This window comes from Anolis sagrei, chromosome X, assembly GCF_037176765.1.
Source record: "Anolis sagrei isolate rAnoSag1 chromosome X, rAnoSag1.mat, whole genome shotgun sequence".
NCBI classification, from domain to species: Eukaryota; Metazoa; Chordata; class Lepidosauria; order Squamata; family Dactyloidae; genus Anolis; species Anolis sagrei.
In genome coordinates this window covers 98128239-98143976 of record NC_090034.1, presented here as the reverse complement: position 1 = coordinate 98143976, position 15738 = coordinate 98128239, and the positions used below count along the sequence as shown (strand labels likewise).

Sequence of the window (15738 nt, the reverse complement as noted above, 5' to 3'; positions counted from 1 at the left end):
AGTGTCATTTCACAGAGAGGACCTTCTTGCAGCAACACCAGAAGCACTCCAAGTGGCCAGATACTGGTCAAAGGACATTTAATCAACTACCAAACTTGAAAATTTTGTGTTTTGTCTGTCTGTCTGTTTGTTTTGTTCTGTTAGAAATGTAATGCAATTGACTGGTTGCCCTGACACGACAAAAAATAAATTTCACAGAGAAGGGGGAAGCACCAATTACGTCTTAGAAAGCCACCCACCTCTAGCTTTTGTTGCTGCCCAGGCATTCAAAAAGAATATTTTTGAACCATGGTTGATTGAATACACAAATGCAGAACTTGTGTCTACGGAGGGCTGACATATAAATAACACCCGATATGTTTTACAATTGATTAACAAAAGCTTAAGACATTTTAGAATGTCTATCGAAATGAAAACATTTAAAAACATATGTTTTCCAGACCAAATATCCACAACACTGAGGCATGAGGAAAGAAACTATTATAGACCCATGGAATCATAGAGTTGGAAGAGACCACAAGAGCCATGGATCAGTCCACCTCTTTGCCATGCGAGGATAGTTACATTAGATTTCACTTCCAGAGATTGTGATTTAACATGTTTGCTTTGTATACTTATGTAATATAGAAGGCGGTGCTCAACAGAATTGAATAAAAGCCTACAGAGCCCCATCCAGTTGGAATAGGTGCCTGCACCATGGAATGGATTGGGGCAATCACTGTCCTCCTCATTGTCTATGTTTCATACCTTCTTCTCTTATCAGCGAAGAGACAATTTTCTCAGAAGAGGAGACTTCCTCCAGGACCTACTCCCCTGCCCCTGATCGGGAATTTCCTACAGATTAAGTCATCCAAAACCTTACAATCTCTTCTCAAGGTATGGACATTTATGAACGTTTTGTGGGTTTGATATAACTTTAACTGTCATAGTTCAGTGCTATGGGATCACAGCAGTTGTCGTTTTATGAGGTCTTTATCCTTCCCTGCAAAGAGTTGATGTCTCACTAAACTGAACTATAAATACCAGAGTCCCATAGCATCATGCCATGGTAGTTAAAGTGATATTGAACTGCATTATCCTACACGGTAGATGCACCATATAGGATTTCCTATCTGGAAGACCCTGTGAAATACATTGAAGTCTAATGTGACGGCAGAGACACATGGAGGATGTAAATATCTGACTATTTTGACCTCACCTGCGAGATCAAGTGATTTCTACAATTTTCTCTTCATTGAGGAAGACAGAAACTAGATGAAATGCTTACCAGTATTTATGCATTCTGTAGTGTTTTGGGAAGTTATTGTGTGCAGAAATGTGTGTGAATTAAAAAAATTCAAATGTGGGAGGTTTTCATCAAAGTTTCAACAATTTTGTATACTATTCTCATATAGATGGGGAAATGTGTACAGAATTGGGAAAAATGTGTCCAAAATACAAAGTGTTCAGAAACCTATGCAGATTTTTTGTGGTTTGGTGAAAAAAAACAACACTTATTCTGCATTCAAAAATGTGAGTTTTGAAACAGGATTTTTTGGGGAAAGAGAGCAAAGTGTTTTTCGTACAAAAAGTAGAATTTTCATCCAAAAAAACCAATATTGTTTCCAGATGCCAAAGTGGAGAGGATGGCTGTGCAGAATTGCTTTTATTGTGAAAATACGTTCTAATTTTGCATTCAAAGATGTCTGGCTATTTGTAAACAATTTTTTTAGAATCAGATTTTTTTCCATGTCAGGAGCGACTTGAGAAACTGCAAGTCGCTTCTGGTGTGAGAGAATTGGCTGTCTGCAAGGATGCTGCCCAGAGGATGCCCGGATGTTTTGCAGTTTTACCCTCCTTGTGGGGGGCTTCTCTCATTTCCCCACATGGGGAGCTGGAGCTGATAGTGGGAGCTCATCCTTGCTTTCCCCGGATTCAAACCTGTGATCTGTCAATCTTTCGGTCCTGCTGGCACAAGTGTTTAACCTATTGCTCCACTGGGGCTCCTAAAATCAGATATGTGTCACAAACATTTACAAACAGCATGACATTCATCAGGGTCATGCTGCATCTTGCACTAGGGCTGGATAGTGGGAAGATGTTGGAAGCTCACCAGCACCACAAAAGTCCCTGACTTGATATAGCTCCAGGGGTGGCTTAACCCATTACGCAAAGTAAGCATTTGCAGTATAGTTGATTTTGCCCAGGGGTGCTCTTGAGGCACTTTTGGGGGGAAATAGACCTTGACATATGCGAGTTGTAGTTACTGAGATGTATAGTTCACCTATAATCAAAGAACATTCTGAACTCCACCAATGATGGAATTGAACCAAATATGGCACACAGAACTTCCACGACAAACAGGAAATATATAGTGATTGGTTGGGGGGGGGGGGCACCAAAATACTGTTTGCTTACCGTTGAAAATTACCTAGGGCCGCCTCTGTATAGCTCCTTGCCTTTTAAGGTGGGTTTGGGGGGCATTTGTGGTCATGATAATGATATCATGATCACTGTGAAGTGGAAACAATTATGAGGTCATAAATTGAGCTTTCAACAATATAACTGCTTAAGAAGATACCTGGAACCCCCATTAATCTCTCTAGCCATTTTTGGTTTTGTATGCAGATGTTTGGAACTTGTGCATGGATAAGGTTTATTTCCAAGCCAATAACTTGGCTAAGCCATTTTAGAAATGACTGAGAAGACTGAAAAATATCAAAATTCTAAAATTGGGCTGTACTCCATGAAAGTTTATGTCACATTAAACATGTTTGTCATTAAGGTGCTTCAAGAACTTTGTTTTTATTGCATCAGGTTATCATAGCTACCTCATAGGAACATTTCATTTTCTAGAGAGGAATATTATAGACCAGCATTTCTTAACCTGGGGTCGGGACCCCGGGGGGCGGGGGGGGGGGGAGTTGCGAGGGTGTTTCAGAGCGGTCACCAAAGACCATCAGAAAACATATATGGTCTTTCAAGCCTCTTTGGTAGAGAAGGCTGAAGATCCCTGTCCTTCTTTTCCTTATTGGAAACAGATGGTGAATCCTCCCACCAAAAGCCCTCCTCCGCTGTTATTAGTCGGCCTCTCAGCCAAGGGGAGGGCTGTTTCTGAGACTCCAAGCAGGGAGGGGAGAGCAGGAATGCTCAGCTCATGGCAGCGTAATGTGCATCTGCAGGCAAGGGAGAGCATGTGAAGCTGGAGGGAAGTTCACGTCAGCGAGTATCTTCAAGACATGGGGGTTCTGTGTGGGAAGTTTGGCCCGGTTCTATCGTTGGTGGGATTCAGAATGCTTTTTGATTGAAGGTGAACTATAAATCCCGGGAACTACAACTCCCAAATGTCAAGACCTATTTCCCCTAAACTCCAACAGTGTTCACATTTGGGCATATTGAGTATTCATGCCAAGTTTGGTCTAGATCCATCATTGTTTGAGTCAACAGTGCTCTCTGGATGTAGGTGAACAGCAACTCCAAAACTCAAGGTCAATGCCCATCAAACCCTTCCAGTATTTTCTGTTAGTCATGGGAGTTCTGTGTGCCTAGTTTGGTTCAATTCCAACAAGGTCGGGACCCTTTCTATCGCGGTCATGGGAGTTCTGTGTGCCAAGTTTAGTTCAATTCCATCTTTGGTGGAGTTCAGAATGTTTATAGTAGGTGAACTATAAATCCCAGCAACTACAACTCCCAAGTGACAAAATAAGTTTCTCGCCCCAACCTCACCAGTATTTGAGCGTATCGGGTATTTGTGCCAAATTTCATCCATTGAATAAGATACATCCTGCTTATCAGATATTTACATGACAATTCATAACAGTAGCAATGAAAATAATGTTATGGTTGGGAGTCAACACAACATGAGGAACTGTATTAAGGGGTTGTGGTATTAGGAAGGTTGAGAAACGTTGGTGTAGATGGAGCTGACAGGGGGAATGGATGTACACACAGTCTCCATTTTTTTAAACTTCTGGATTGTATTTTTTGGTGACTAAATGTTCCTTTGGGGAGATGGTGGCGGGGTATAAATAAAGTATTGTTGTTGTTGTTGTTGTTGTTTTATTTTTCCCCCATTGCTGGATTTACTTATGAAAATAATTCCTTTGGGCCATCCTATTTGAAAAATGCCATTCTGGAAATTACTTAGAGACCTCTTTGTGATAAAACACTCCAACAAAAATGTTTTCTTGGTGTCTTGGTTTTTGGGCCTGTTCTTGGGGTCAGTTGAGGTGCTGATTCAGAAAATTGCATTGGAGAGATGGTATCAGCTCTAGTTTTGTAGATATGGTTATCATGGTTTTCTATGGGTAAGCAGATGGTGACTGATAAATGGCATATGTTCTGTATCTAAAAAGCTAGAGCTGATAGGTGAAAACTGATGCCATTTTTAGAATCAGCAGGTCAAGTATACCCGGAAACAGGGATAACATTGGAGGCACCAAAATGTGTGTTGGTCAGTGTATCATTTGGGCTACTTTCTGACTGAAATGAGAGAGGCTTTAGACATGTATGGATTTGGATGAGGAAATTGATGTGTGGAAATTGGATAAACCCTCAGTCCCAATGGCTCAATGCTTAAATGATAAACAAAACTCTTCATTAAGGACCTCACCCCACTAGAGAATGAATCCACTTTAAATCCGGTTGCTGCCTCCTGCAGAATTATGGAGTTTGTAGTTTAGGAAAGAGCCTTTAACAGCCTCACTAAACTACAAACCCCAGAACTCTGCAGGAGGCAGCAACCGGATTTAGAGTGGATTCATTCTCTAGTGGGGTGAGGTCTTTGATGAAGAGTTTTGTTTATCATTTAAGCATTGAGTCATTGGGACTGAGGGCTTATCCAATTTCCACACATCAATTTCCTCATCCAAATCCATACATGTCTAAAGCCTCTCTCATTTCAGTCAGAAAGTAGCCCAAATGATACACTGCTTTAAACTGGATTATATGAATCCACACTGCCAGATAATCTGGGATAAATAGAAAAACTGGGATCAGATCTTAGGATAAAGGGCCTGTCCGGAAGGGCCCTCAGTATCCTGTGAAATGTACCCCTTAACCCCAAATCCATCTACTTCAAAGGACAGCATTACAAGAAGGTTGTACCAGATATGAGAAGTTTATTTTCCCTACAGCTTCGTGATAAATATGGCTCTGTTTTCACTGTTTATTTTGGAACACGTCCAATTCTGGTCTTATGTGGGCATCAAGCTGTGAAGGAGGCCTTAGTCGACAAAGCAGAAGAGTTCAGTGGAAGGTCTACCCTACCTACACTCGAGCGGACCTTCCAAGGATATGGTGAGGCATCTCAATGGCCTTTGAAATAAAGTTTCCCATTATTTCTTCTGCTAGTCCCGTGACTTCTTTTCTGGGTTCCTCAGGTGTGGTCTTTGCCAATGGAGAACGGTGGAAGCAAATGCGCCGGTTCTCCCTCACCATCTTGAGGAGTTTTGGAATGGGGAAAAAATCCATTGAAGAAAGAATCAAAGAGGAAGCCCAGTTCCTGCTGGAGGAATTTCGGAAGACGAAGGGTGAGTCAGGTGCCAAAAAGAGGCTGAACTCATTCTGATCTGTGAAAATACCACATTCTCTAATGCCAAGGAGGGTTACAGCTTATTCTGCACAAAATTTAGACACAATGTGTATTGGTTCCTCTTCTCAGCACCTTTGACAACTTCCGTGGACTGATGGTTCATTTATTCTCTTTGGTTTTCTGCTTTAGAAAAGCCTATTGAGCCCACCTACTTCTTAAGCCGTGCGGTCTCCAATGTCATTTGCTCCATTGTTTTTGGGGACCGCTTTGACTATGAGGACAAGGAATTCCAAGCCCTCATGGAGATGATGAACAACAGCTTCCGGGAGATGAGTTCAAGCTGGTCCCAGGTAACCCATACCTCTTCTTCTGCCTATTAGATTTTTTTTTTTTGGTTGTGTCAGGAGCGACTTGAGAAACTGCAAGTCACTTCTGGTGTGAGAGAATTGGCCATCTGCAAGGACGTTGCCCAGGGAACGTCCGGATGTTTTGATGTTTTACCATCCGTGTAGAAGGCTTCTCTCATGTCCCCATGAGCTGGAGCTGACAGAGGGAGGTCATCCGCGCTCTCCCTGGATTCGAACCTGCTCTCCCTGGATTCGAACTTAAGTGCTGATGCAGCTATCCAGGTTACCTTCCTTAATATCATAGTTCTTGTTGAAGGAAGTTGAATCACATTCAACTTGTTTTTGCCGCCATAATTCTGACCTTCTGGGGAAATAAATATTGTAGGCTTGGTTTCAGCTTCCTCTTTCCTAGTTAAAGAAGTCTCCACCTAGTGATTGAGAATAATATTGCAGGCAACAGGTACATTCAAAATAATTATAATTTTAAATATAAAAATCTAGTTTCCTTATTGATACATTTGAATAAAACCTTTACCTGAAGGTCCACAGTAACAATCAAAGGATTGTTGGAAGGGATGTTTCTGGAAATAGTGGGGTACAACTAGGAACCATCTATTTGACTGTGGTCATGGAAGAGTGAAGATTAACTGTAAATCTAAAAAAACCCCAATACTTTCTAACAGGAAAGAAGGTATGTTCACCTGGGACATCACACTCTTGTTACAGTTATACTTATGTTTCTTGTGACTTGTGTTGCATTTTAATATAAAACTTCTTGCACTAGAAATCATGGTTTCCATACTTTCCTTCTTATCTTTTGGTCTTCTGCTTTCTTATTGCAAGGTCTTTGTCTCCCAGCTTTTTCTCTCTTCATGTCTGCATGCCTTCCTTGTGCTCAGTCCATAACTTTTCTGTCAACAAACTCCTGTTGTCATTGGGCAACTTATGAAGCTTTCTGATGGCCACATTAAGTTGCATCTGTACATGATTATCTCCTGAAAGAATTAAATATTTGCAGATTCAACTTTGAGGTTACACAGCCCAGCCGCTAAATCTGGGAGGCTCACGTATTTTTGGGGAGTATTGGGATGTTAATACTGAGAACAAAGTTTTGTTTTGCATACCTCCTTCGCTCAAAGAGGTATAGCAAAAGTTTATCTACACTGACTTTAATTGTACTCAGACTTGAATCCTTCCAAAGTAAAGTAAAACACTCTTGATATTAGGGAGGAATATGACAGGTAACCCACTAGGCATGGTTTCTCTCCTCATGCAGTTCTATGACATCTATGTCGACTTCCTGAAATACTTCCCAGGGCCTCATACAAAGATCTATGATATCTTGGAAGATATGAGAATCTTCGTTGCCAAGAGAGTGAAGCAAAATCAAGAGACCTTTGATCCCAATTTCCCACGTGACTTTATTGATTGCTTCCTCATCCAGATGGAAAAGGTACATTGTTGGAGCTTGAAGGCAGTGAGGATCTGCAGCAAATGTACAGAACTCCAGATATTTGGAACTGTGACTGATGCTGATTGGGGTTCAAGTGGATGACATTTCTCACCCTCCTCCTAGCAAGCAAGGCTATGACAAGACATTAGATGCTTCTGATGGTGACAAATTTCCTTATGGAATGACTCTGGCAGAAATGTCATTCTCCTGAACCCGTCACCAAAAGAACAGACCTCTATCTCTTGAAAGTCTGCTCCACCTCTGTGAAAATAATGTGGTGGGGGGGGGGGGGGGACATAACAAGTATGACAATATTTTCAAGATCATGACCACACAGGATGCATCCAGACAGCCCATTTATTGCAGTAACTCACACAATAAAGAAGGGGATGTCCAGATGATGCTTTGGACAATCCCGAATTAATTCGCTACAAACCAGCAAAAATCTGGTTTATAGTGAATTAATTAGATAGTGGATTTATTCTGTGCCTTCTTGGAAGGCGTGGGATAAACCCACTATTTCAAGTGTCTGGACTGTAGTCCAGACACCATTCCCATAGTTCTCGGACTAAATTAGTCTAGAAAAATGAGGGAATACCCACCCCACGCCCCCAAAAGCCCCAAACCCCTTTGAAAAGTAAACTTATCTGACCTCCAGTAAACTGTTTCAGCCACTCTCCCAGCATGTAGAAATGATGTATCAGGAGAGCAGGGGGGAGAAGGAGAGATTTTTCTCTCCCCCCCCCCCCCCCCACTCTCCTGGCTCATCATTTCTGGGAGAGTGGCTGCAACAGTGTACTAGAGGCTAGAGGCTGAGTAAGTTTTCTTTACTTTTCAAAAGGGTTTAGGGCCTTTGGGGGAGGGTGGCCCCCCCCAGATGTTCTTCTGGGCTAGTCCTGGCAGAACATCTGGCGTAGACAGCCCCCCAGGAATATCCGTGTTTTTAAAACGTGAATGATCCTGGGATAAAGTGCTGTTTGGAACGCCCCACATTGTTATTGAATACAGAGCCGTTACAAATCCTAAACTATTGTGGGATAAAGGGCTGTTTGGAACCGCCCACCGTGTTATTGAATATGGAACCATTACAAATCCAAAACTCTATAGATTATGAATCTGTAACTGCAATGCAGAATGCCATGCAATATTTCACCCACTTTGCATTTGAAGCATAAATGGGCAACAGGTTTTAGTGGAGTGGACAGGGGGGCAAATGGATTGTCCACTTTCATTCCAGAATGTCCTTTACTATTCAATTTGCAAGCAGTTCTTCTTGAAATCATCTTATAGGACGTTGTTCTTTCATGCTTTCAGGAAAAAAATAATCCGGCCAGCGAGTTTAATGTCAAGAACCTGGAGCTCAACACACTTAATCTGTTCTTTGCTGGAACAGAGACAGTCAGCTCCACCTTGAGATTTGGTTTCCTGCTTTTGATGAAATATCCTGAGGTGCAAGGTATTGTTGTTATTATTGTTATTGTCATTAACAGCTGGCCCATGTTGGCAGGTATATAAATTATAAATTATATGGTATCTCTAAAATCTTTAGGTTTCTCTAAGGTGACACTATGGTGGTCCTCCACCAGAAGTAGCTCATGGAGTCACACTGAAATACCTAGAGATTTGTAGAGAGAACACTTCTCTATGAAATTCTAGGTTCTCCAAGACAACTCTATGCTCAACTTCTGGTCACCTTTATAGTCAAAGTTCATGTTATTGCTCCACATACATTTGAATACAGTCTGTCCTTGATATCTATAGTTTTTGCATCCACAGACTCAACCAACCTTGGCTTGGAAATATTCATTAAAAATCCAAAGTAAACCACTACACTAATTTGTAGGCAACCCATTTTGTAGCCTCCTATCATCATATACATCCTCCAGTTTTTTTCCAGCACTCATCTGACTTGTTCACCATTTTCTATAAAGGACTCCATTTTACAACACCATTGTCTGTTATGTGATTCATGGATTTGGGTATTCATGGGTGTTTTGGAACCAAACCCTGGCATAAACTAAGAGTCCAAAGTACTTCAAAATGTTTGGTGACCCATGGTGTGGGTTAGTCATTTCTGAAATAACTGGACAATTAAAAATTATTGAAGAGATGCATGGTAGTTTATGAGTCTCCTCCCCAACAGGACAAGCATGCAAGTGGTTGATTTGAGAAGGGGTGTTGCACTTTATATTCAAATATTTTATGCCTTATTTAGAATCATAGAATTGGAAGAGATCTCAAGGGCCATCCAGTCCAATCCCCTGTAATGGAGGAAAATACAACCAAAGCCATTCAGTCTCTGCTTTAGCTATATTGGAGGTAGAATCTTACCCAAGGGATTAATTATATGCATACATTTAACAGCAAAAATGCATGAAGAAATTGATCGAGTGATTGGCCGTAATCGTGTCCCAAACATTGATGACCGGAGTGAAATGCCATATACAGATGCTGTCATCCATGAAGTACAGAGAGTCAGTGATCTCCTCCCTATGGATCTGGCCCACAGGCTTACTCGTGACACTGAATTCAGAGGATACCTCCTCCCTAAGGTACAGTAGTGGGGGTAGCCAGGAAATATAGGGGAGCCCAGGCATGAGTATGGTGAAATGCAGGTAATCTGGCATGTTCTGTTGTTGCGGAATATACGTTACCCGAGATCATTTAGAGCACAATCAGGAAGGAAGAGAACTGAGACAGCAGTCGATTTCAGGCTTTACTATCAAGCAAGATAGGGTGTTCAGATCACAATGACTGTCACAAGTTGGAAGTCAGACTTGCCCCAGTATTTATAGCATAAAGTCACTGGTTTATACATGCGCAGAAATGACCTGACATTTACACAGTACAATCATTAACAGTTGTTTTTCATGTATAGTTGCCAAGGACACCTTTCTGACAAGATCATCATGACCCCAAACATTTGCCCACTTATATAACTATTAACCTTTTACCCCTTATTTCCAGATGACATGTTCAATTGTTCTTAATTCCCTTAAATCTCTTAATGATTTATAGTTTTACATACTTATAACATAAGATTTGATCAAGGCAATCTCTTTTTAGTTAAATTCAGCCTCAATTACTTAGTTGTTAATATGAAAACCAAAGAAACTTGCTTAAAATAAAAGAGTTTCTGAAATTGCCTGCTATTTACATTAAATAGATGCCGCTCTCTCACCATATGACCTTAGATGTTCCAAGTCTCGGATCGATATCTATTGATTTCTATGTGCTTGCCAGTTCTCTGGTTTCTTCATATGTCAACATTTAGCTAAAAACAAACATTTAGCCTGTGTAAACATGCAACCTTTGATCAGTTCAAGTTGACCTCTTATCGATCCATACCATCTGTTGGTTCTTTCCCTTACTTTGCCAAAAATCTTCCTCACACTGGTCTTTTTCAGAATCCAGGTAGGAATCTTTTCATTTTAAATTATGATTATTATTTTATTTTTCTCCTACCTGAGACTCATGAGCCACCAGGGGGTGCCAAGACCCCCATTCTTTAGGACAGATAGCCTGTTTGCTCATCTATTCCTAGGTTCAACCTTGAATCCCAGAACAAATTAATGAAATTCAGAACCAAGCACAGATAAGTCCAACTACTCTTCTAACTTTACATAAAATGTCTAAATGGAGTTCATAGATCATGAATGGCTGGGCGAACATAGGCATGTTCATGTGAAATGCGGTGTTTAAGAGCTGTATCTTTGCAGTTTTGACCTCACAACTCTTTCTTTTTCCTTTCCCAGGGGCTGGAGGTCTACCCACTGCTTACCACTGTCTTGCATGACCCCACAATGTTTAAAAGCCCAAATGTTTTCAACCCAGAGAATTTCTTGGATGAGAACGGACGCTTCAAGAAGAATGATGCCTTTGTGCCCTTCTCTTCAGGTAGAACTCTTTTACAAACACTAATCCAATACTTGTTTGCTAGTGTTTTTGAAAATATATACTTGCTTTTAAGATGTCCTTAGTCTCTCATAGCAAACAACTAACTCTTCTCATGAACTCTGAGCATTGCATTTCATGCTTTTATAGAATTAGTTGATTGTTTCTTCTGCCTCCTTAGGCAATCTCTACTCCTTGGACAATCTCACATAGATTAAAATATACCATGAGGCATGTGTGTGTGGCATTCATCTGGGAAGATAGATACCACTTTGGGGATATAGATCCTCCCTTCCAATCCTGTTACTCCCGACTAAACAGGAGGCATTGATCTGGGTAGATAGACACCACTTTGGGGATATAGACTTTTCCTTCCAATCCTGCTACTCCTGAGTAAGCAGGAGGCATTGATTTCACCCTCCCCTGGCTTTTCAGCTAAAAGATTACCATGCCAGACCCATGAAGCAGGATTCAGGGAGATAAATGTCACTGTTTAATAGGAGACCGCCCATAGGAACGCCCCTTACTCCATGTCATCAGTTTGATTCAATGAGAGGAATCTGACAGGTCCCATCTCACATGATTTTCCCCGTTTTCTTCAATTGTAACGTAATTCCTGAGCTCAGAAGACAACCTCTGCCTATCTTCTCCCCCTCTTTTCTTAAGAAACTTAAGAAACACTTCTTTAATGAGGCATGATGGATGCTGGCAGGAAATACACCTGAAACAAGATTTGCCTACAAACACAAAGATATACAATGCCAATGATAAACAAACTGTTATATACAGTATAGATTAGTACAGAATAAAATACAATTAGTACAGAATTTACAATTACAATTACAATTACTCTATACACCCAAATAATTCCTAACTTAAACGATGTGTGTTCGATGCATAAACTTGCAGCTTGTAAAATCAATAGTAACTGAATTACAGAGTATAAGGAGTTACTGAGTATAATGATGAAGTATGTTAATTTAGACCACGAGGATACTCTGTTTTGTAACTTAAACATCCAGTAAGGTTTTCTTTGTAAGAGTTTAATAAGATAATCCATGTGTTCAGGTTGTGTCACCACTTCTAATATGTAAAATCTGAATGATTCTGAACAAAACTGTTGATCATAAAAGTGTTTATAGAGTATCGATTCTCTAGACTGATTCCTAATCTTGCTTTTGTGTTCAATAATCCTGGACTTTACTGCCTGTTGGGTTTGGCCAATGTATGCTAGGTTACATCCAAAGGTAATAATCATATATATAACTCCCTTTGTTCTGCAAGTAGCAAAGTGAGTGAACTTAAACTCAAAAGCTGGATGTAAAAATGTGAAAGTTTTTGAGAACATATGGAACAGTGGTAATTACCCACTAAATTGGATTTGATGAGATGTGTACAGTGATCAATATCTGAATAAACTAGTATATTCCTGATGTTTTTAATTCTCTTATATGCAGTTAGGAAGTATATCTGTGTCATGAGATGGGGTCTATTATACATTGTTTCCTTTCTGTATTACAAGTGTATTAGGAACTAGGTTTATGTTTGTGTGTGTGATAACATCCCTAGAGAGAACATCTTAGGTATTCCTGTCTATTTCTATAATATTCAAAGTTTTTTGCATATATGTGAAATCACATTCAATAAGTTCACATAAGAAGCAAACCTATTATATTTGCAGAAATTACATGTAACAAGGATTAAAAATAGCACTTTAAAAAAGTTGAGAATGAAAATAAAATTTAAAAAACTTTGAAAATTGGAAATTAGAAAAACATGATTCTCAAACATCAAACCCTGATAAGGAGAATCTGTGGAGAATTTTTGCAGTTTATGACCTATTCTTTACACAAATTCTGCAAATCATTTCTTTTTTACACACAACAAGTATTTTATGCTAAGCAGCCAGTATTTTCTACACAGAAATATTTTAGAAGTCAAAATAAGTCAACTCAAAATAAAAAGTCAACTTGGAAAAATTAGGAAAGCCCCTACCCTAGAAACCTTTAAAAAGGATCTTAAAACCTGGCGCTTCCGCTGCGCCTTTAGAAAGTAGATATACAATCCCACACTACTGTTTAGCCTCAATGTTTTGTCATTGGAATATGTTGTCCTCCCTTCTGTGGGAAAGTCTGATTCCACAACCCCTGCTATAATGAGCTTTCCTCCGCAAATAATCTGTCTCTTTTATCTCGCCCGAGTTTTAAATTAGTTTTAATTAGTCTTTTTTTAATCATTACATGTAGCCCACCCATAGTTATTGTGATTGTGTCTATTGTAATTTTATATTGCTATGTATTTACATGTTTTATTTTATTATGATGTTGCTGTTTACTGTTTGCGTTTTCAGTTGTGTTTTGGATTTATTTTTTATTGTATTTGTTGTTTGGGCTTGGCCTCATGTAAGCTGCTCTGAGTCCCCATTGGGCAGACGGTGGCGGGGTACAAATAAAGATTATTATTATTATTATTATTATTATTATTATTATTATTATAGCCAATGACATGGCTGGTTGGAAGGGAAAGTCCATAAATGCTATGAAACAGGTAAGGTAACTTGTGGAGATGGGAAAAGGACACTTCTAGTTGCATCTCAGGAGGCATCTGTCCAAAAAGGTGTCTGTATTTGTCCTTATCTCCTGACAGTTTTTCATCTTTTTCTTTCAGGGAAACGGATGTGTCTGGGTGAAGCATTGGCCCGCATGGAGCTTTTCCTCTTCTTCACCACCACCCTGCAGAGTTTCCAGCTGAAGCCCCTTGTGCCTCCACAAGACCTTGACATAAGCCCCCAGGAGAGTGGCTTTGGCAACATCCCACCCTTCTACCAACTCTCCATCATTCCACGCTGACCCTGAGGTCCCTTTCTGTCCCAGTCTTGGGGCAAGATTAATTCCCAGAGTTCAAAGGCTGCTTATTCAACGCTTTGGTTCTTATACACAGGGTTGAGTTTTTCTGTAAGAAAATGTCTTCCATTTTCCACTCCTGGGTTAGTGTGTATTGTCCTGGTGTGCTATTGAAACCCCAGTCAAGTTATAAGGATGTTGTTGACCCATTCTAGCATTTCCTATCTTCTGGAGAATCACAGGAATATGATGCCTTTTCTGTTTTATGTATATCTAGAGCTAAATGTCTGTAAAGTACACAGGTTGCCTTGACACTATCTCATTTTAAAACTGTGGTTGGAATTCCCTAAGACTGTTATGTATACATTCTTTAGCTATCAACGCTACATTCATGGATTCAACCATTCATATCTTAAAGATATCCCCAATGCTGCAAAAAGAAAAGAAATCCTTATTGACATTTGGCGGAAGGGACATCAGTTTACTACACAAGTTGAGCATCAATGAATTTTGATATCCACAAGGGGAGCTTGAGCAGATATCTAGGGCCCACTGTATCTCTCAGTCCTTTGTCCCAAATCCCAATTTGGGATTTGCCCCATGAGCAATCTCCAGTGTGACACCCAGAGGCAGCATTCTTATTGTAATTCTCCATTGCACTGGAGATCACCTGTGGATGTAGGAAGGAACCTCAATTGTCTCCTGATCTACAGAGGAACAAACCCTTATTGATCATAATGGATGCTGCTGAGTAAGTGACTATTGGAATAGGGAACACATAGGGATCCTGAATATTAACCAGTCATAAATGCATAACTCTAGGCCATGAGTGTCAAACTCATTTTCATTAAGGGCCATATCAGTCTATGGATACAGAGAGCCAACAATATGTGTGTATGTGTATGTGTGTGTGTGTGTGTGTGTATATATATATATATATAGAGAGAGAGAGAGATTGGTGCTTTTACCAGTTTAGGTCCCCAGGTGTTACTGACTTTTGATTATCCGCCATATGGACAGGGAATAATGAGACCTGCAACTCAACAGCATTTGTGGCTCTGAGGTTGGGGAAAGGTCAAAGGAAGATTTTAAATTTGGCTATTGTATTTACAAGCCTAGTGTCTAAATTCAAACCGCACTATCCAGACTTAACAACTGCAGTCTTCCAGAAACTACTGTATCACAATTCCCATCAGTTGTAGTCATGATATCTAATGATGAGGAATAGAGGCATGGTAGTCCAGCATCTGGAGGGACACATAAAATGACATGGAGGACCAGGTTTGGCCTGCCTAGACACATATGCTCTAGGTGAACTGCCCTAGTGAATTCTGACCAGTGTATTTACCTTTTGCTTTGGACTTTTATTTTCATCATAAACAATCAGATACCTTTGATCTAAGGGCCACTGTGATAATGCAAATAGGCCTCCAGGCCAGCATCCTTAGAAGGTGTCACGATGCCAGGGCTCTGCCGTTATTCTGGCAGAGGTGAACGAAACAAACTCCCAGTTTGTGTTAAACAATTTTATTAAAACAACACTTACTCTCTGGCTGTTTTAATAGTCCAAAACATAAAGATAGCACTCAGCCACAGAATATAAAACAAAAACTGACAGCAAACACTGTTGCAGGCTCAAGATAACACTGTAATCAGAAGGTCCAGTCCAGTGGTCAAACACCAAGAGTT

General features: G+C 40.2%; 1 protein-coding gene across 1 annotated transcript; it reads left to right on the top strand.

Moving 5' to 3' along the window:
• Positions 1 to 696: 696 nt before the first annotated feature.
• On the top strand, positions 697 to 14122 carry LOC132780069 (cytochrome P450 2G1-like). Its single transcript, XM_060783599.2, has 9 exons — positions 697 to 876; positions 5115 to 5277; positions 5361 to 5510; positions 5702 to 5862; positions 7136 to 7312; positions 8627 to 8768; positions 9677 to 9864; positions 11068 to 11209; positions 13874 to 14122. Exons 1-9 carry the CDS (start codon positions 697 to 699, stop codon positions 14053 to 14055), a joined length of 1485 nt encoding a protein of 494 aa, XP_060639582.2. The 3' UTR covers positions 14056 to 14122.
• Positions 14123 to 15738: the final 1616 nt, after the last annotated feature.